The sequence below is a fragment of the Lepisma saccharinum genome, chromosome 22, assembly GCF_977018435.1.
Source record: "Lepisma saccharinum chromosome 22, izLepSacc3.1, whole genome shotgun sequence".
Lineage (NCBI taxonomy): Eukaryota > Metazoa > Arthropoda > Insecta > Zygentoma > Lepismatidae > Lepisma > Lepisma saccharinum.
Window position 1 is genome coordinate 64,525,650 of NC_139250.1, and position 22,471 is coordinate 64,548,120.

Below are 22,471 nucleotides of genomic sequence, written 5' to 3' on the forward strand. Positions count from 1 at the left end.
AATTTTGGTGTGCAAGTGCGAATGTGCGAATAGGCAGAATCTGCTACTGACTTGGAGGTTGCTCGCTTCAAGTTCCGTCTTGTACAGTGGGATCCATGAGTATTACCGTGCAAATTGTCCATGACTATTTTCATTAATTTTTCTCTTACATCCTGTGTGTTTTTAAGCGATGGATTTTTATGTATGCTGGTGCAGAAGTTGTCAACAGCTTGTTTTGAGTTTTCTTTTAATTCTTGAAGCTGTTATTGGGTCAAATAAAGTGCACGAACATGGTGATGGACAATTTGCAAGGTATTACTCATGGATCCCACTGTACCTTTCGGACACGGCCTTAGTAATATTTATGCATCCCATTCTACCAGAATCGTGGGCATGTAAAATGATATTAACGAGTTGTCCAGTATCAAGGGCAGGAAGGGAACTGCACATTCTTGTTCTAAGTAGCTCTGTCAATCTTTTATATATTTTTGAAACGAAAAGTCATGCTTTGTTGATTTTCTTGTCAATGTGACATAAACAAGTTACTTGATGTGCAAACGCAAAAATGAAAGCTCTTGGAAGACGAAAGTGATGAAATATCTTTACTTGTGGTACTGAGTTGCATGAAGAGTAGTCTTCCCGAACCTCAAGCAGAAAGATGTCATGGACGACGAAACAAGGCAGCTGGTGTATAATGCAGCTGAAAAACAATTATTTTGGAAGAAGGTAGTTAGAAACATTAATGTATTTAATCTTTCCAGTATTAGAATTTGTGGGCTTTAATAATCAGCATCTTGCATGTAGAAATGAGCGCAGCTTGTAGAAAACTACCTTTATTGACATCTCGTCTTTAGTAGCCGTTGCGTAAATCATGAATTGAATTGTCAAACAAGACTTCAAAATTGATTACTTGTATGGAGATACCGTATCGATAATTTCAGAGTTCAGAATATGCAACAAATGTAAGGGAGTATAGGATGTTATAGTCTTAGACATGTGTGCGTTTTGTATTAAGATATTTTTGTTCTCTTGATATCCGTACTGGCACATCTGTGTCGATGCGGTTTCTGAGGTTGAAATGAAAATACTGCACCGAATGCAGCGGGTACTTCGCAGATGCCGAATGCAGATTGACGAAATAACTTGCTTTGGCGATTATGCTTCCTTATTAGGTAACACTTTACTATACCTGAGACAGATTTCTTCAAATTTACAGGAGAAAGTACTTACGCAAATCATTTTCTGTAGCGTTGTTGATGTTCGGGAATGTAATTTTGATTCATTTTAATGCGAATGCATGTGGTTTTGTACGAAAATCTATTTCCGACGCGCTATTGCTGCTGCCGCCATTTGCTTCCTGCATGAGAGCACAATACGCTCTCGTATTGTCCGTATATGCTAAATTGAACGAAAGGAGTGCTAATGGAACCAAACCTAACAGGCCTAACCTAACCTAGTAGGCATACCTCGTCCCCGTGATGGTTTGTGGGGCTATCGTGAATTTTTGGGCTAACGTCAATGGTTTTTCTGGCTCAAGGAACGATCAACGGTAAGCTATCGCCATGTTGTGTGTGGAAATAAACAACAACAGTAAGTACTCGTAAATGTAAGAAATATACATTACTTTCCTAACAAATTCAATAATTTCACCTAAATAAGTGTTCCGGAATGCAGAATAGTACGTTAGCAATGTAAAAAAATGCGAAAGATATGATTCCCAGGTGTCTCAGGTATAGTAAAGTAGTACCCCTTATTAAGTTTCTGTAAACTTCATGAAAGAATATGGGGAAGTTTGGCTGACAAGGAATTGAATCTTTAATCTTCTGTTCAGATAGAAAGGTATCGAAAAAGTACAAATCATAGGAATATGTTGCTAACACAATGTAAAGTATTTAGAGACTATCATAGTACGGTAGTAATACGTAATACAATGCAGCACAATCGTAATTTACAATAGGCCTAACCTCGTATTCTGCATTGCTAAGGATTCTTGAAGGTGGGATTTCGCTTGGTATAATTGTTCGTTCATTTTTCGCTTGCGTTACACACAATATGGAGGGCAGTATCTTGACTAGCGTTGTCTTTTATCAGTGGGTATGCAGTGTTTCCAACCTTCTTCACTGAAAAATACCTACTTTCGTGTTACTGATTTCGTATTTTTTTTTTTCGGGTTTCAAAACCCCATGAACCATGCATGGGTAGCCCCCCACACCATTTACGGATAGCCCCACAAACCATTCATACATAGCCCCATGAACCATGCATGTAGTTAAAATTGTCATCTTGAAAATTGTTGCAAAAGAACGGCGTGGTTGGAAACACTGACTGGGGGTTACATCATCAAACGCACAGAACATTTGGTTCACGTAGTGGAAGTACACTTAAAAGGTTTTTACATCAATATCCCATCAGAGAAGGATGCTTTGCTTCAAAGACAGTGTAACAACCCCCCTCCCCAAAGCAGCGCAACATCTGCTACTTAACATGCTGCATGTCACTTTAGTGTGAAAGCTCTATTAATATAGTGACACCAAGACAGCAGTGGCTTATGACTGTGGGTGGCCAATGACATGATCTTTCTCATCGATTAGGTACCAGCCGGAGACACATTAAACTCGTTTGTTTTCAAATAAAAATCATTGCTACTTACCTCATATGCATAGCGGAAGATTATTCAAGCTGGGGATCACTTTTTTTCCCATGGAAAAAGCGTTATTTTTAACATTATAATCATTCATTGGTCGTTGCTAATTCGGCGTGCAAATTTTTGACTCACGTTGTCTATCGACAGCTGATGTGCAGTGTTTCCAAAGTTATGAACCGATAAATGCCGCACAAACTATTCACAAAGGGTTTTTAAGCGAAAATTGAGGCTAGACTCTACTTTACGTCCTTATCTGCATGATGATTGCTTCTTTGCGTTCGTGGTGTGGCACCTCCTCGGGTAAGAACCTTTTTCTTTTTACACTTTCTGTTCACGGTAGCCCCACTATCCATTCACGGGGTCGAGGTCTGCCTACGAGGTTAGGTTAGGTTCCATTAGCACTCATTTCACCCCTAAATATGTGCTTCATCATATAAAAAATTCCTCAGTACGTTCAATTGTGCATATCCGGACAACATCGGTTTTTCTCGATTTACTCCTTCAGGAAATTTTTGCTTGCTTTGGGATTTACGTTGTTGAATTCCTTATAAAATAAGCTTTCCAACGATATATGACACGTATTCCTTAGGAAAAGGACGTTAACTAGAGTCTTACCTTACATTGGAAAAAAAAAACCCGCTCACACGTCATCTTGTCAAACTTCCGCATGGTTGCTACACTGTGAGGGGGTTACATAACCGAAGACACGGAACATTTGATTCACGTAGTAGACGGTAATGGTGGCACGAGCTATCGTACAACGGAGATGCATGATTGACAAAAAATACCTTATTTACAGGCAAAATACGTTGCACGATTCTAAAAAAACAATTTCCCCGGCTTCAGAAAGTCCCCAAGAACGCAATTCCGTAAGTACTTTCTCGTCTTTTCTCCTGTAAATTTTAAGAAATCTGTCTCCGGCTTATACTATCGTTACCTAGATTAATACTTTGCTTTTTAAAAAGGAGCAAATTAGTTTCTTCAAATGTTCATCCCCATGCATTTCCAGTTTTCAACTTAGTGTATTGAGTATTGCTTTCGTTATTATTTTTTTTGGTGAAAGTTGTTTACAAAGAAGTACACAGACAATTTGCTCCCCACTTTTTTGCCTTTAGATGGCAGCTGCTGATAAGGGGTTACCCCCTCTCCCAAAATGAAATTCTGGCTACAGGCCTGCATCGGTATCTGACAATTTAAAAAAAAAACATCAAAACTACTTTGGTCATGGAATGGCATTATAAAATACCATTTCCATGATGTTTTTTTCTGTGCACCAACATATGATAATCATGAAATAAATATGAGTCAATCAGTATGATTGTGTAGCTGAAACTTCGATTTGTGGCTTTATTAATGGAACATATGCACTGATAGAGGCATTGGTTTTGTCTTTGCATTATGGTGTGTTTGTGGAAATCACCACATTGGTGAATCGGATCCTACTGTTGACAAAGCTTACCATGCACCCCTGAATGTCCCAATGACTTCTGCATGTTATGGCTTTGGGGCCGTTGACCTACTGACTGACCTCGAGAATTGTTTTTTCTTTTTTTTAAATACAGATTTTGATGTTTTATGTACTATAAAATTGGTTCCAGCACACAGACAACACAAATTACGGAGATATTTGATCCTAAAATATGGCCCATTAAGTAAAAACCTGCCATTTTGGAGTACCTTCACTGCTTTTTATGAGTAACAACAGTTTGTATGCACACTCAAACATCGAAAGAACACGTCAAAAATAACTATCAGTGCCAGACCTAACCATCCTAACCTAACGACATAAAATTTAAAGCTGCTGTTGTGGAATGCCAGGTTGTGTGCTATATATCACTTTCACGAAGTCTTCGGGCTGTTCTGCTTCATGGTGAAGTAACAGACATACTTTACTTCACAATAACACATGTCCATGAGGTAAAAATAGCTTAAGATGTTCATAAGCAACAAAATCTTCATAAACCATGCAAAATATTTCACTTTCTTGAGCAGGAGGGGAGGGGGAAGGGTACAGAGGGTCCAGGTCATGACTTTTTTCCCTGCTGCATCTCTTTCGGTTAAAATAAAACATACACTTGAATGCAAAGGTTAATTATAGCTGTGTTTGTTATGGCATTAACGGTTTGTACTAGTTCGCTGCACTTTTTGACACTAGGTGTAGCCTGGTGTCAGGATGATGCATGGAAATGACATTCAATGAAGTAGACAAATAGCTGTTCTCAAGTTCAGAATATTCAAACAATGTCTGCTGCTGCAAACGTTCATTTGATTAGTTAGCACGCACTGTGTGACAATACACCATGCATTACACCGCTCCAGAACATAGTGAAAATGGTGCATACACCAAATACACTACTTGACACCAAATCAACGAAGTAGGCGATTTGTTGTTGCTCTGTGTAACCAACTAGATGCTCGAGTGCAGGACGAGTAAAAAAATGCAGCGAACTACCGTTGCAAGCAGGTTTTGGTACTACTTTACTATACCGGAGACATCTATCAATAATTTATTTCGCAATTTTTTACATTGCTAACATACTATTCTGCATGGCGGAACATTTCTTTAGGTGAAATAATGAATTTGTAATTAAAATAATATCTGTTTATTACATTAACGAGTACTTACTGTTGTTTCTTATTTCCCACAAACCATCCACGGGTAGGTTCCATTAGCACTCCTTTCGTTCAATTTAGCATATACGGACAACATCAGCACGAGAGCACAAAACGCGCTATTGCTGCTGCTACAAATGACAATCAATAAGTGTTGCAGAAACTCTTCCAACGAAAACAAGTAAACCCATTTTTATGCCACACACTGTGTTATTTAGAGTTCCTCTTTACCTATGATCAGTTCCAACACTGAGAGGAACTTGGGAACCATTTTGTTTCATTTTCAATTCTGTTTATATCAAGATTATATGCGTTTTTACATCCTTCATGAGCATTCTTGAATCTCGCATGGCGGCAGCAGCAATAGCACATTGGAAATAGATTTTCTTAGAAAAACCACATGCATTCGCATTAAAATAGATCAAAACTACATTCCCGAACATCAACAACATTACAGAAAATGATTTGCGTAAGTACTTTCTCCTGTAAATTTGAAGAAATCCATCTCCGGTATAGTAAAGTGTTACCCAGGTTTCCAACATGGCAGAACTTTACCTTTAGAGGGTAATGGTGGTGAACCTATAGATGTTTTTTGAGTGAAATTTGGAGTCTTGTAGGTAATACAAACCATTTATTTCTGAGTTTAGTTTCATTAGCCGAATTTACTTTTCCTTAATTCTTCAAATAAGAGATTTCATTATTTTACAATTATTTCTTGGTAACAGTTCCAATTGTGTAATTATTTTCACAAGTTGCACAGGAGGATAAGGAAAGCTTTGAGAATGTTAGAAATGAGCATGGAAGTAAGACTGAAGTTCAGATAAACTAATTTCTGCATTTTAAAGATACAGACATTCTTGATTTTTGATGAAGGATGATGTGAAAAGTAGGTTCTCAATCACTGCTGTCTGAAGGACTCTTTCCTCATGGCAAATCTTGTGTATACTAGGCCTGAGCCGATATCAATACTCTAATTGATACCGATGCTTGAAAATTATACTAATTTGAAGTTGTTAAAAAATATTGATTACTGTTAGTATATTACTATTCCACTCTAATTGTATGCATCAATTTACAAAATTCTTTATGTAAAATATTCATGAATTACATTTGGATATTAAATTACATGTTAATTCAGTTTTTCACACAAAACTGGTGCAAGATGAAAAGGAAGTTATCAAATTGTGCATAAGTTTAAGAATAATTAGTGTCTGTGAAAGTGGCGCACCTCATTATTGTGTAGCTTGTGAAAGACAGAAATGGCAGAAAATATCGGCTGGTATTGGTAAATAAATTCCTATTGATAGTTTCTGATACTGGTACATCGGCTCAGCCAGTCTTGGAAATTTAGAAAACTGTGATTTTTATATTTGCATGAGTATAATGATTCATCTGACCAACGAACGCTATTGTAGGTGGCAACATGATAGTTGTGTTCTCCCATTTAAATACATGGGGATGCTGAACATGCTGCTATTGTATTAAATTGCAGGTTTAATTATGCCTCAACCTCAGAAATTATGTCAATGCTGTAAATTTAGGTTTTTAAAAAAAGATGACAGGGAACAACAGAAAGCATATAAGAACTTGAAAACCTTCAAATTTGCACGTTATTTGTTTACGTTATTTGCAATTGTCATATTTAAGTACTTTATCGTTGTCATGGTGTTGAAAAATAATACTTTTATTTTTATAGTTATTAATAACTGACACTTTTTTTTACATATGATTACACTTTTTGACATGGCTAGTAAATATGATCCTCTGTTTATTCATATAAATTAATCGAGAAGAATAGTTATTACAAAAAAATCTTGCTTGATGTCTCACAACTTTCTAGGGTGTTCTTATTTACATGAAGTGTAATTTTGAAAGTGTTGGGGAAAAAGGGTTAACATTAAATTATTAGAGAGGCATAATGTATAATATTAAATATCAAGTGCATATGAACTTAATACATTTTTTTTCATTATTTAGGGTGTTTCTCTGAACACCCATTGTTGAATTATGCATACTCGCAGCAGAAAAACATATAGCTTAGTGTAGAATCCAAATTTCTGTATTATTGATGCATGGCAGTTAGGGACGTTCCAAATGACGTCAAGTTTACTGATCTTTGTGCATAAACATATGATATTTAGCTCATTCTAGCTACTACTACTTCATCAGGAAGGTTCTTTTATGTGCATGGAAGTTGCAAATTCTACACACTATTTCTCCATGATGTGGTTGTTTCCGAGATTCTGAAATGAAAGTTCCATGTTTCCAAGAAATTTGACACTACTAGTGCAGAAAACTTTAGGAATAAAACCCTTTTAATATAAGGCCATTCTAAATCTCCCAACTGGTTGGAATCCCACACACCATTTAAATGGTTTTGCGAAACCAGGATTGTGACAGGTTTTTCCCTGATCCTTGAACTGAAATTTCATGATCTGTACACCCATTGTGATTAGTAAAAACTTGAAATGTGTATTTACACTCTCTCCTTCACTTCTAGGACAAGATGCAATTAGTTTCCGTTTGCTTTGCATGTGAGGTGATAGACTTTTCAAGCTACATGATTATTACTAGAGTAGATTTAAAGTGTAAGAAAGTTTTAATTGTTGTGTGGTCAGTCAGCTATTTGCATGTGTTAGAAAGAAATTGATAACATGGCAACTTAAATATTGTAAGATGAAATGTAATGGGCAGTATTAGGTAATTTTTAGTGCATTCTGGGTACTTTATTATCATACGGACTACCTCATTTGTGTACGTTAAATGATATTCCCCTTGCAAACATGAGTCATGTACCGCACCCTTCCCCCCCCCCCCCCTTGCTTGTGCTCAAGGTCAGGCATTCAATTGAGGGGCTTTTTCCTAACCTAATCTGTCTCAGAAAACAGACTGTCTGAAATTAGGTAGTCCGTATAATACTAAAGTACCGCATTCTGATTTCTTTTTAGTACTACTATTTTGTAGATATTTCAGGGAGGAAAGAGATTGAACCCCCAAGACCTCCTTCTTGCCATGCCCGTGCAACACACTTGTTATCAATAACGTGTGTACAACTTTACGTTCATTTTGTTTTATTTCCAGAATTATGGTTTTTGTTCGTGTAGTTTACCTTTAATTGTATCATCAGAGGTATTTAATTCCTTTCTGTTCATATTCTGAATAAGGCTCACTCATACACTAGACAATTCTTTCCACATGATCTTCTCATGTAGCATAGATGGAGTTCTTCCCCTGGGCTCTGAACTAAAGAACGAAGTGCTTCCATATGTTGAGGGAGAATTTGTAAATTCCTAGGTGGAGAAGAGTTGTTGTTGTGGTTCAACATGGAGACGATGAAAAAGTTTGGGGTATGCTTATGCAAATTATTCTACCTGGAGTCCTGCTAATCATAAATGTTCTTAACCCCTTAAGTGTGGAATTATCTGAACAAGTTTTGCTGCTGGAAAATTGACTTTTATTAAGCAAAATTTATTTTCATCACTCCCATCTTTCTTCCCGGGTTCGATACCTGGTGGAGGCACATTGCATGGTGGTGCAGATCCAACTTTAAACCATACGTCCTGTCCCATTTAGCCTATATGCACATAAAGTGGACTTAAATCTTCAAACAAGGCAACTCAATGTTCGCATCACACAAATTTGGTTTTTGAGCCATATCTAAGTTTTCTGTTATGCACAAACTGCACCACACAGCAGCAGACAACTTTCTTTGCTTCTAATTTATATTCTTTCTTCTACTTCTTTTTCATCTTCTTCCTATGTTTCTTTTTTATATACTACAAAAGGTAAAGGTAAAGTGTTCCCCTGTGCATAGCACCATGCCATGAAGGCGTATAGGGGGTGTGGGGGTAACGCCCCACACTTTCTTGATCCGGTCGTGAGTGGGGTGATGTGATCAGCATCACGCCCCTAACCGCCTTTACCCCCCAGGTAGGCGCCGGGGCGGCTTCCACCGTTAGAATAGTTCCCGGATTTGAACCGGCCGGGGATCGAACCCGAGACCTTGAGCATGGTAGTCAGACGCGTTACCGACTGAGCCACCGCGGCCACCTTTTTATATACTACAGCTAGCATAATCTCACCTAATGTTCTCAATGTATGCCATCCACGCTTAAGAGTTTAAGTAGAAGGAGGGGCTCATTCCCATGCCCCTCCCACATTGAGCACTGTGTATAATATCATTATTTGAACTTAGGCATATATGCCAACTTTTAGAAGTTGTTAATGGATGTGCTTTTTTCTTGTAGGTTCACTCAAAAACACACCTCATGTCACGGTGCCAAAAATGATGGAAGTCCTATGTCGCATTAAGAAGAAGTTTTTTGTGATTTTTCTAATTTTGTTTGTTGGATTATTATCTCTGCTGTACAATTTCAACTACTGCCTGGTTGTAAATTTCAAAGAATACCATCGAGGCCTGAGAAGCTTGTCGTCAAATGTATTTGGAAAAGCAGAAGACGAATCTCAGACAAAAAGTGCCAATTTAGTCCAGGAGATAGCAATTTCTCCTCAGCAAGTTAACGTAGTGTACAAAACTAGAGGCACAAAGCCAAACGATGACGAACAGATCAGCGAATCTGTGGTTGTAAGTGTTTTCCACACTCCCAAGTATCGCTTTTTGAAGCAGCAGGGCCTGAAGACAACTCGCCGCCTCCCAGATGCACTGATAATTGGTGTCAAGAAGGGTGGCACGAGGGCTCTGCTAGAATTCATTCGTATCCACCCAAATGTCCGTGCTGCAGGATTTGAAGTTCATTTCTTCGACAGATGGTACCAACTTGGCCTGGAATGGTACAGGTAAGAAATATTTGGGTACTGATTCTGAATGTGTAATGATTTTCACAAGTTTTATGTAACTATTAGAAAGTGTGTTAGAGCTGGGGAAGTGCATAGAAGTAAAGCCCAAGTTCTGATTGTTTAATTCCGATTTCATCATGGTGTACAGATATTTTTTTTTTCATTGTTCAATTTCTTGTTGGGAAACCTGATGGTAAGAGACCTGTAGGAAGGCCAAGACGAAGATGGAGGGACAACGTTGAGATGGACCTAAGGGAAATCTGTAGGGATGGAAAAGAGTAATTAGATCTTGCTCAAGATAGGGAAAGATGGAAGGCCTGTGTTGCTGCAACCATGAACCTTCGGGTTTAAGAAGGCTAGAGAGTTAGTTAATTTCTATTTATGTCTGTTAACACATATTTACGAGTTTTAGCGATTACTGTGTGTTTACTTGAGAATGGTTTTTCACTTCTGTATACTCCTATATGATTCTTCTCTTGCAACCCACCATTCATTTACTGTCACCTTGGATACAAACTCCTGCTGCCACATAGGTCACATGTGTGGTGCAAAAGGTTTCGTAGTTGGGTTAGGCTAGTCAGGTTTCGGGCTGTTAGTATTCAGGTCACTTCTCTAAATGCTTTCATGATTAGGTTAGGCAGGCCAGGTTTAGGGTTCTTAGCATTACAATAATTTCCCTAAATGCTTTCAACATTTTGTCATGTTGGTGCTGGTCTCAAACTTGAAATCCATTTGAGCCTCGTGTCAACAATAGTCTGCGAAATTCTTGTCGATGGGATACAGGGATGTTTGCGTAAGGTGTTTTTTACATATCCTTTTTGCCAATAAATAGCACTTTTCAGAACTGCAAACAATGTTAATTTCTTTCAGGAAGCTTCAGATTTTCTTTCAATCATTACCACTATTCTGTGATATTTTATCTTTCTTCTATGAATGAAAAATGTATTGGTAATGAGAAATGTGGATGCTTGTATAAGGTCATTTTTGAGTCTTTATAAATTGCACTTTTCTGAATTCCAAACAGTGGTAATTACTTTCACCAAGGTACTTTAACAATAATTTCTACAATTCTGCAATGCTTCGTCTTTCTCCTATGAAGCTTTGAAAAATCATAAAACATTTGGAACCATTACCGAAGTAAATCTGAAGCTTGAGGATACTAATTACCTGCCACCTCTGTTTGTGTATGCCACACGTTAGGGGCACCACTTAATTATGTCACCTGTCTTTTGGGTGCAAGACTGTAAACCACAGCTAATTTCTATGGTTGTGGGTTCTTTTCTTTGGAATGCGAATCAAACAGCAGCGATATATACCAATGGATATAATTAAGAAGATACATATTCTGAAACTTCCATGATACAAAGACTATATGCATGAATTCTTAGTACAACATTTTCTTCCTTCTTCTTTTATGGAAAGGTCATCATTTTCTTTCTTCTGTCATGGGAAGGTCATCTTCTTCTTTCAGGAAAAGATCATCTTCTTCTTTCTTTTTCTATGGAAAGATTATATTCTTTTTCCTTTTCCTACTGAAAGATCATCATCTTCTTTCTTCTTTCACGGAATAATAACCTTTTATTCCTCCTTGTTGTTTCTATTGCTACTCGATATGCTTTGCGGGCGACAAATATGGATATAGCGCCACCAGGGTAACAAACAAAACTGTAGCAAGAAGCTACCTTCTTGCCAGAAGGAAAAGAAACAAATTTTGAATCAGCTGCTTAACTTCTTTAATCTTCTATATGTACAATGTACGTGGAGTATGTCCACCATTGAGTTTCCTGTATTCCTTTGTTTTTCACACTTTATTTACAACCATTTAATCACTATTCGTTCCCTTTTATTTGTTTTGTTTGGTTTCAATCACTTTCTAGTTCCTCCTAATTCATTAATAATTTACTTTCCGTTTTTCTGCTTGTGCTGCCATCTATCATCATTTTCACCAACTATTTCTCCGTTGTTTATCATTGGCTTCGCTCATTCCGGCACATAACATACCACAGTTAAAAGTTCAGTAAGTATTATGTACCATAGAAATTATGATTTGAAGAAAAGCAAGCAGCTGTTCTCAGACCTGGATAATGATGTGTGGAAGAGGTTTTCATACTTGAGCAGTGTCATCAGCTGTTGAAACCATTTAGGGACATTATTTTAAGGCTAAGAGCCATAACCTGCCTACCTAACAACAAGAGCATTGAGGGACATAAAACCCCTTCACACCCAGGGCGGCTACTCACCGGGAATTCTTTGAATTCTGGGAACTATGCATGAATTTTTCTCCGTAGACGTGCAAGTTCCAACTTTTATTAAAATCCAAATCCCATTGAATTTATAAATGTTTATAAATGCCCGGAAGCAAGTTTTTTACAGTTTAGCTTTTATTTTTGTCGAGGAAGGGAAAGAAAGCTACGTGGAAAATGAAACAGAATTCTCGTAATCCATTTACCTGGTTAGTGTCCTTTGTAGAACAATCTATCTGACAGGTGTAAGATTATTGCAAGATAAGATATCTTGAAGTTGATTAGGTAAAATTTTGTATGAATTATTATACAAGTAACAATTTTTGTAGATAAAAATACATTAGAGAATTTAATTTCGTCTACTTACGTAAGTGTGTATATGTTCGTTGTGAACTATGTTTCGGAAGCTTTACTGCTTCCTTCTTCAGGTGGTCGTATTTTAGGCTCTGAACATCAAGCCACGTCAGAGAAGTGTCATGTGAGAATACTAGGTAAAAGGTTTGATTTAAAACACTTCATGGTGCTCGACACATACAAATTTAAAACTGCCTTTGTTAAAAACCCTTAAAACTCACAAAAAAACATGTTAAAATCACCACCACGGTGTGCTTGAGTGGCCATTGAAAGCCCTAGTTCCTTGCCATGGTGAACCATGCGAGCAACTGGTGCCGCGCTACGGATTTGTGGGGTAGTTCCTCTCCCATGAGTGGTCCCTCCCCTTTTTTCTTCCTTCACCAATCCAAAGAGAATTCGCGTTCCACTTCGGCTGCTTTCTTTACCTCCGAGGTGACATGGAAGCCTATCGGGGCACTTTGTCATTCATATTATGCAATTTTTTAAAAAAGCTAATCCATACATCATGCAAAATTGCCGTCGTCTCGGTTCAGTTTATTTCTGTTTCCTGCACAAATAAGTGCCATTTCGTATACGTTCCTATCCAATTTACTGTTACTTCTTTTGATAACCTCCCTTTTTATGATCCTATGCCCACTCTTTATTACGTGCTCTGCAAGCCCCGTTTTCGGATCCCTTTCCTTGATATTCTTATCGTGTTCCCCCCATCTAACACGCATGTTCCTGCCTGTTTGTCTAATATATTCCATACCGCAGTCGCACTCGATCCTATAAACCCCTTTTAAGGGTTTTTAACAAAGGTAGTATTAAATTTGTATGTGTCGAGCACCATGAAGTGTTTTAAATCCAACCTTTTACCTAATATTCTCACATGACACTTCTCTGACGTGGCTTGATGTTCCGAGCCTAAAATACGACCACCTGAAGAAGGAAGCAGTAAAGCTTCCGAAACTTAGTTTACAACGAACATATACTCACTTACGTAAGTAGACGAAATTAAATTCTGTAACATATTTTTATTTATACATCATGAGTAATACGCACGTAACCAATATGCTAATAATTTTTGTAGATTATATCACATCCTGTAACATTTGTAACTTGTGTTTGTAAATGTATTTCGAGCTTGAATATGTGAAATGGCAAATGTAGACCCCACACCTTTAAGTGTATATACCATTTAATTGAATTAAATCAGAATATTTGGAAACTTTGGAATCACGCAGACATTTTATATTGTTTTTTATATTTGCGTGTGTACGTGTGTGGGTGGTGAGAGGCAGTAATACGTAAGGTTGAAATACAGAAAACATCTGCTTGTGAACTTGAATTTTTGGAAAGTTTGCCTTGAAAACCGGGAATTATCCTTGAATTTTATCATGTTCCTAGAGTGGCCACCCTGACACCTCATGTCAGGAACATAATACAGCAGCAGCAAGATAACAGTAACCAAATGGTAAAGATATATGCATATTGCAGTGCATGGAAATGAGATATGATGTATTGGGGCAATGTGTGCATTAGATGTAGTAGACCACATTAGAACACTCAAAAAGACTTTTTGTCTAAGAATATATCTTAATGCAGCTTTTCTCAAACTTTTTTCTCATTGTATCCCTTTAGTTGCAAATAAAAGTCTTCCAGGTGTGCCGGTTAATAATTCTTAATTTCGTCGCTGGATGGTGCTGGAAGCAAGGGTTGGTGCACAGTCTCAACTGTTACGTCAGTGTGTTGCCAGGACAGTACCTGTCAAAATGCCGTGGATGTGCAACCGAGTGCGAGTGATCGTGATATTGGGTTTTATGTGGTAAACATGTTGATCTTCAAACCAAATAAGGAGCATGTGCGGCAAGTCCTGCTTTTCTTGTTCAATCAAAAGAAAAATGCGAGAGAAAGCCATCCTATCCTTGTGGAAACGTACGGTGACAATGTCCTAATGCAAGACACGTGTGTGCGTTGGTTTCGACGATTCAAAAGTGGTGATTTCGACTTGAAAGACAAAGATTGTACGGACCAGCCGAAAAAAAATCCAAGATGCCGAATTGCAAGCACTGTTGGATGAAGACGCAAATGCAACAACAACTGGCAGAGGAGTTAAATGTTGGTCGCCAAACCATATCTGATAGTCTTCCTGCCATGGGAAAGTTCCAGATTGGGTGACAAGACACGGAAAAGTGATTTTGCAGCACGACAACGCCTCATCACACACATCGAAAGGCGTCAGTGACACCATTTCTGCACTTGGCTGGGAATTCGTGCCCCACCTGCCATATGCACCAGACTTAGCCCCTTCAGACTACCACTTGTTTTCATCGATTTCTCACTCACTTTCCCCAGCAACACTTCAACAATTACGAAGATGATGAAGATGTCGAACAATGGCTTGCTGACTGGATCACCTCAAAATGTGAACGATTTTTCTGGTAGGGCATCCACAATTTGACTGCCAGATGGGCAAAATGTATAGCTAGTGATGGTGCATACCTTGAATAAAGCATTTGTTACCTTTCTTCTCAGATACACTTGTTTTCTTTTGGATCAATTAAGAATTATTAACCGGCACACCTGGTAGTGTACCCCACCATAGGTTTTCTCCAAATAGTGGGTTTTGGGGAATTTTTTTTGACTGCCTGATTGGTGTGGCATTTTTCATATGTTGGAGGCCTGTATCTGCAATAGAGCAAGATGGCATTCGGGCTGTATGTGGAAAGACGGTAAACATTAAAATCCTACGTTTGTTTTATTGGGTGTTCCTACGTATACAGTCTTTATGATTAGTTACAAAGATAAAAATGTGAAACAGATGTATGCTAAGAAATATGTATAAAATACTAATTTTCACATATTTTTCCAGAGTTATCGAAGAAAAAGTAAAGAACAAAAATAAGTTTGTAAACAAACTGTGAAGCACAATTTTGGAGTTTTTTAATTGTAAATCCTCTGAGTTTCTAGTGAGAAGGATGTGTCTCGCACAGTTTCTTGTCTGGATGTACACTTGAGACTTTCAAGCTGAGATTCAGCTCAAAACTTAGTCTATTATAGATTTGTAACGAGCATTTTATATCAAAAATATATGAAACAAATATAAGTGTCTCAGTGACATATCAGCCTTATTTTCCTGTTGAGTGTTGAAGCTACGAAGTCTGAAACACTGAAGTCTGCTCTACACACCTGCAGCAAAAATGTTGTGGTGTGGGTATTCTCGATCCTGTACCCCCTTCAAGTCGTTACTTATCGTGTGAAAATGGATAACAGAGATGTAGCTAGGAACTTTTCTTAACTCATATAACAGGGAAATTTATGATTATCAATTATCATGGTATTTTTCACACTATCTGCAAATTGTAAAATTCTTGTGAAGCATAAAATACTAATTTTTAAATATTTTTTCAACTTAATATGCCTGCAAAATGTATTTACAAACAGTTTTGGACAAAGATTAATATATTTTTGTATTATTGCAAATATGAAAAATATGGTTCGTCTATATAGACCACACAGTATGACGTTTTTGTATGGTTTCAGTTTAATGTCCTCGCATAATGTGAAACAAGGGCCAGCCAATGAAAGTGAATGCCCTTTTAGTTGGTTGAATTGTTGTTTTAAGTCCACTTTATGCACAGAAAGGCTGATCAGGACTGGACCTACAGCTTAAAGTGGGATCCAAACCACTATGTACCTCCACCGGGTATCGATGATGTTACCGCTATGCCATCGATAATGTTCTTTTGGAATACATTAGCTCAGAATCGGTAAAGTTTTCCATGTTACTAGATGTCGATGTACCCAATTCTCTGCCATGGGCCAGTTGGACTCTTGGTGGGAAACTGCTGTCCAGTGAAAAACCCTTCAATGTGTGTGTCTGCTAACTGTCCCAATGGTACACTAGTACACTACAACAGGGAGTTGAAATCTGATGGAAAGTCTGAAGAGTTCTGGTTGAACCTCTGAATTTTGACAAGAGTATTGCTGTGTTGTGATAGGCATTACAGGATTCTCGCCCAGCCTCAGGGAACGAGAGTGTAGTGCTGATCACATCACCTTCAGAATGGTTAGATTGTGAATGTGTGGGGCCTACCTCAAAATCCTTCATTGTGCCTTCATGGTACAGTACAGTGGACATGAAAATTTTACTCTATGCTCAGATAGCTTAAGTGGGAAGATTTAATTTGAACCGAATCAATACTGTACTACTATATAATTGATTGCAACTGCACAGACTTTTCCACCTTTTTTAAAAATAAAATGTGAGCCCATAATTATCACCTAAGTATCACATAGTTTCATTAAGGTTGCAATGTTTTTTTTATCTTGTAGTGAAATGAAGAAGTATAGATATTGAAGATGAGATTTAGTGAATACATGCCCAAGTTTGTTTTATGACCTAAATTTTCTGTGGAGATTTGTTTAAACAATTTTGAAATGTTTCCAAATGTACTGTAATAATACCATATGCTGGAAATAATAAAGGGTGTGGTGTAAAAAGGGCTTTTTAATATGCATTGAAACTAACTACGTTTTATTAGACAAAAAATGCAAACAAATCATCTGCACTATTAAACATTGGCATTTGCAAAATATGCACACTCACAGTCATGTTGATATGTTGAAAATTACCTCCAGCAGGTGACCACTATTTCGTCCTTGACACTTGGTCAATCGGCGATCAGAATTGTCCATGGCATGTTAGAGCATGTGAATAGGAATTTTTCTGCTTCAATGCACTTGCCGAAGCTTCCAAGTTATTCCGGCACGTCCTGATTGCATTGGCTGATGGAATAAGATCATGTGTACCGAGATTAAAATAACATCGATACTAGTCACCATTTTTATAGAATGCCGTACACTTTTGAAGCAAATGACAATAAGTGTTGCAGAAACTCTTCCAACGAAAACAAGTAAACCCATTTTTATGGCACACTCTGTGTTATTTAGAGTTCCTCTTTACCTATGATCAGTTCCAACACTGAGAGGAACTTGGGAACCATTTTGTTTCATTTCCCATTCTGTGGATATCAAGATTATATGCATTTTTACATCCTACATCAGCATTCTTGAATCTCGCATGGTTTCTAGTGTGTTCTCTTCCTTGTTCCAGATCGTGCATGCCCCCGACACTAGAAGGACAGATCACAATGGAGAAGTCGCCCAGTTACTTTGTCACTCGAGAAGTTCCTCAGCGTGTGTTTCGTATGAATCCACATATCAAGTTGATAGTTGTAGTAAGGGATCCAGTAACAAGGGCCATTTCGGACTACACTCAGGCTGCAAGGTATGTTCATATATGATGCTTTTTTTTTTAAGCTGTGGGGTTACAAGGAAACATTACATGATTCAACTAAACATTTCAATCAATTTTATTTGATTTGACATGCAAGACTGTCTATGTAACATGAATATTATGAATCCCCTTCACATACACAGTGTGCAAAAAGTCATGCAACCGGGACTTTGAATGTACATAACTTTTGTACAAAAAGTGATAAAGACTTGAAATTTATTGTACATAAAGTGATAAGACATGGAATTTAAACTGGTTATCATCTTCGTCTATGTGGGTATTTTTTAAAATATTAAACAAGAAAACCACGCTCTACATGATCATTCAGTCAGTGATCAGAATTCTAAATTTTAAAAGTACCTTCGCTACATCTACATTTACCAAAATATAGCTCGCTATGCTACTCCTGTTTGCTACTTTTGCACTACTTCTGAATAAAATACTTAAAACAAGCACATGGATATTCAAATGAAGCCCCTATGTATAATATTTGTACTTTGGAAAATAGATTGTTATTTTTTATCATGATTCCAGTCATTGGATAATTTTGATAACATTGTTACTTCAGATATTTATTTTTACTATAGTGTTTGAGAGTAACGTACCTATGTAAGCAGTAAATCAATTCAAATTTGATAGACGAGTATTGCAATTAGGATGATACCCAAATTAGTGATTACAACTACACTCAAATACGATTTGGTAGGATTACTTATGTTTATATATCAACATATTTTTCTTGAGAATACATATTAAATTTTTTAATACACTGATAAGTTTTACCATCTGTGCAGATTTAAATAATGAAATAATGAAAGAAGGAGCGATAATTGGAGGGCAAACTATCTTTGTAATCATTTTTTTATTAAATATTCATGCTGCCCACATGGAAGATTAATGAGACTAGGTCTTACACATGTGTGTGTGTGTGTGTTCTCATTAAGTCATATAAAAATAATTTGGAATTTATCATATGTATCGAAATTTAGTATAATGTGTTGTGCAAACGGAAAATAACATAAAAATGAGTAAAAAAAGTAAAAAGTAAAGTGTTCCCCTGTGCATAGCACCATGCCATGAAGGCGTATAGGGGGTGTGGGGGTAACGCCCCACACTTTCTTGATCCGGTCGTGAGTGGGGGTGACGTGATCAGCATCACACCCCTGACCACCTTTACCCCCCAGGGTTTCCCCCAGGTACCCATTTTATTCGACGCTGGGTGGGTGCCGGGGCCGCTTCCACCGTTAGAAAAGTTCCCGGATTTGAACCGGCCGGGGATCGAACCCGGGACCTTGAGCATGGTAGTCAGACGCGTTACCGACTGAGCCACCGCGATATGAGATGAGATATTTATCAATTTTATCTTCTTAGCTCTTAAATGGAATGTTAGTTCCTTGCCCGAACCTTGGGGATGTTTCTATGGTATAAATGAGAAGCAGGTGGAGCGATGCTTTACGTAAGTTTGCTTCCCTGAAGACGCAGTGGAAATTTTGACACATTGTAATCAAAGTCCCAGTCACGGATATCTCCTATAACAGCTGGGGGTTCGACGTGGTGTCCCCACTTCACCCCATAACTGGTTGAAGATCTCCACACCTCTAGGTAGGATTGTGAGAGGGAGACTGGCAGTCGGGAGATATGCCAATGCCCTTTGAGGGCTGTTGCGCCATGGGTTGGGTTGTAATCAAAGTGCCCCAGGTTTGATACCCGGTGGAGGCACATAGTGGTTCGGATTTAGTCTTGATTAGCTTATCTGTGCATAAAACTGACTCAAAACAAAAACTAGGAGAATACCCTAGTTCGGAGGATGGGATCACCCTGCTCCTCCATTCCCAACACTGCTCATCATCATTCTTCCTCATTCTCACAAATAGCCATAATGGATTGATTGATCGATTTGTTGTTTTAAGTCCACTTTATTCACAGTAAGGCTAATCGGGACTGGACCTACAGTTTAAAGTGGGATCTGAGCCACTGTGCCAAGTGCTTCCACCAGGTATCGAACCCAGGACCCCTTGATTACAAGGCGAGGACGCTACCAATTAGCCATAAGTGGCACAAAGAGATTCTAGAAAAGAGAATTAATTGCTAAATAAACCTTTCATCCTTATTGCCATGATTAGCGAAAGTTACAGAAAAGCGACATAAAAGTAGGATAACTACTTAAATTTAGAAACTTTATATTTACTAAAGAAAATTGTCGTTTCTGCAGGAAAGTCAGTAAGTTCTGAAAGTATATTTCTATCCTTCTTGTAACAATAATTTATTTCTGGTGAGATCCTATGTACTGACAATGATCAAAGATGTTAACATACTGAACCATTGATTGCTTTACCATTTAGTGAAAAAAGAATCGCTCGTTTTTGCACTGCAAGTTGTGTTTTACAGAGGAATTAACAACATTTTTCTGTCTCTTACACCATGGATATCCACAGAATTTGTTCTGGGGGTGGCACAAACGAGGCATGTCTCTCCCCAAAATAGCGATGCAACTAAAAAAAAGTAGCTCATTGCAAAAGTAAGCATCATTGTCGATTTTTTTTTATGCTGTTGCTATATTCCAAATTTACTTCTAAATAGTGAGAAGAAATGTAGCTGTAGCAAAAATTTCGCTACAACTACAGGAATTTTGTAGCTTCACTACAGCTACTGCTACAAATTTTGTAGCTAGCTACAGTAGCAATGCTACAAGTAGCAAGCTATTTCCGACGACTGCATTCAGTATGCAGAGAAAGTTACCAATGTTAAAAAAGTTTGTCTAAAATAAAAACAGCAACATAACATAAAAGACAGCTGCGGAGTTGCTTGCAAAATTTTCAATGTGTAGCGATGGTCTGTGTGGATATTTTTGAAATTGATAAAAGAGTGATAAATTTTTAAGCATTAAAGATGATTTTATGGGGCTAAATATGGCATGTTCATAAAAAAGTAGTTTTTTTTTCTTTCAAAATTACGAGGTGAACCAGCAACATAGGTCATGTCAGAGGGCAGTACCAGGTGTGCCCAACATCTTGCTATGTTATCCAATCAATACCCAGATGATAGAAAAGTTATAGTTTTTCTTGTATGTACGCATTGCTGTAGCTACAGGAATGTATGGCAATAAGATGGCACGAACATGATTTGGACATTATAAATCTAAACCCAAGAACAGGTTTGTCAACTCACATCATCGAAGAGAAGCATTTGATTAAAAAGAGAAGGGTTTTAAAAAGATTAACGGGGAACACAGAGTTGAATATCTGGGAAGCTTCGTTCATTGCAGAAGAACACTGGAATAAATTAAATAATGAAAATGGTAACACAGATCCAGTATGGAGTTTTCTTTTTCACAAATGGAGTAAGCCACCATCTTTAAAATTTAATGTAACAGAAAACATCAAGAGACTTTGTGAAAACAATGATGACTTTGAATTACCTGATGATATTTGGGATTCATAATTTTAAATAAAAAAATAATGTGATCATTTTTTTTATTTGAAATAAAAATAAAACAGACTGCTTCTTTTCACAGTTAAGTTGCTATAGGGTCAATCCATATGAAGTCATACAACATGGTTGCTTGACCATTTTTAAAAAAGTTTATCTTTTGTGTGGTGTGAGCCTCATATGTTGACAGTTCAGAACCACTGTTATTTTATTTTTACTATCACCGATTTGAAGATGGCGGGCATTTTTTTTATGGTGCGTGTCATTTTCTCCATTCGTAAGCATCAGCAGCAACTTTTTTATCTCAGCTCTGGTAAGTCCTACAACAATGAGACAAAATCTGTGATGTTAAGCACATTATAGGCTACAATTATATTTCTGTGTAATTTTCTATATATTATTCCTTCATAATAAATTTTAAGGTCAAAATTGTGTATTTTAATCGCTCAAAATGACATTTTCGGATATTTTTTGGGGGGGAAGGCAGTTTGTTTCACACTTGAATTTTTTTGTGCAAGTACCTGTGTACCAATAGAATATGTCAAAATTATTTGAAGCTTGAGACTTTAATATTTTTTTTTCTACAGTTCAGGGTTAAATATCTCTGGTGAGCAGTTGTTTAAAAATCTGAAATTTGTGCACAATACAGTACTCCATGATAAGTAACGTCAGTAAAAATTTTGAGTTTGAGATTTAATTGGTTTAAGAGATACAAAACTCGTGAAAAATTCAATATTTTGCATTAAATATGGTATGCCTAATTTCATTTCTTATTAACATTTTGTGTTAAAATTCTGCAAACTGTAATTTGGAATGTCAATCAACAACATTTCAATCCTGAAATGGATCTACAATAAAGTATATATACGAGGGCATGCTGAAAAGTTACCTTGTAAACTCATTTTGGATTTTGAGCAACCATACATTGCAGTTATAAGACTTTCCAGCTTCTCCATTGAAGGTTTCAAACTCCTATCACCAGGGGGGTGCTGAACTATAGCGAGGAAAATGGCAGCATGTAACCATGCAATGTCGGTGGAGCAACTGAAGTAGCGTGCCGTGATCGACTTTATAACTGCAGAAAATGTGCTACAAATTGACATTCATCTGAGACTGAAGGCATTTTATGGG

General features: G+C 37.4%; 1 protein-coding gene across 1 annotated transcript in view; it reads left to right on the forward strand.

The window, feature by feature from the left end:
- Positions 1 to 420: 420 nt before the first annotated feature.
- The window catches only part of Hs3st-B (Heparan sulfate 3-O sulfotransferase-B), a 39,171-nt gene continuing 17,120 nt past the window's right edge, over positions 421 to 22,471 (forward strand). Inside the window, exons 1-3 of the mRNA XM_083143997.1 lie at positions 421 to 705; positions 9,484 to 10,033; positions 17,729 to 17,902. Coding sequence (XP_083000123.1) covers positions 9,522 to 10,033; positions 17,729 to 17,902 — 686 coding nt within the window. The 5' untranslated portion in view covers positions 421 to 705; positions 9,484 to 9,521. The remainder of the gene's footprint in view (positions 706 to 9,483; positions 10,034 to 17,728; positions 17,903 to 22,471) is intronic.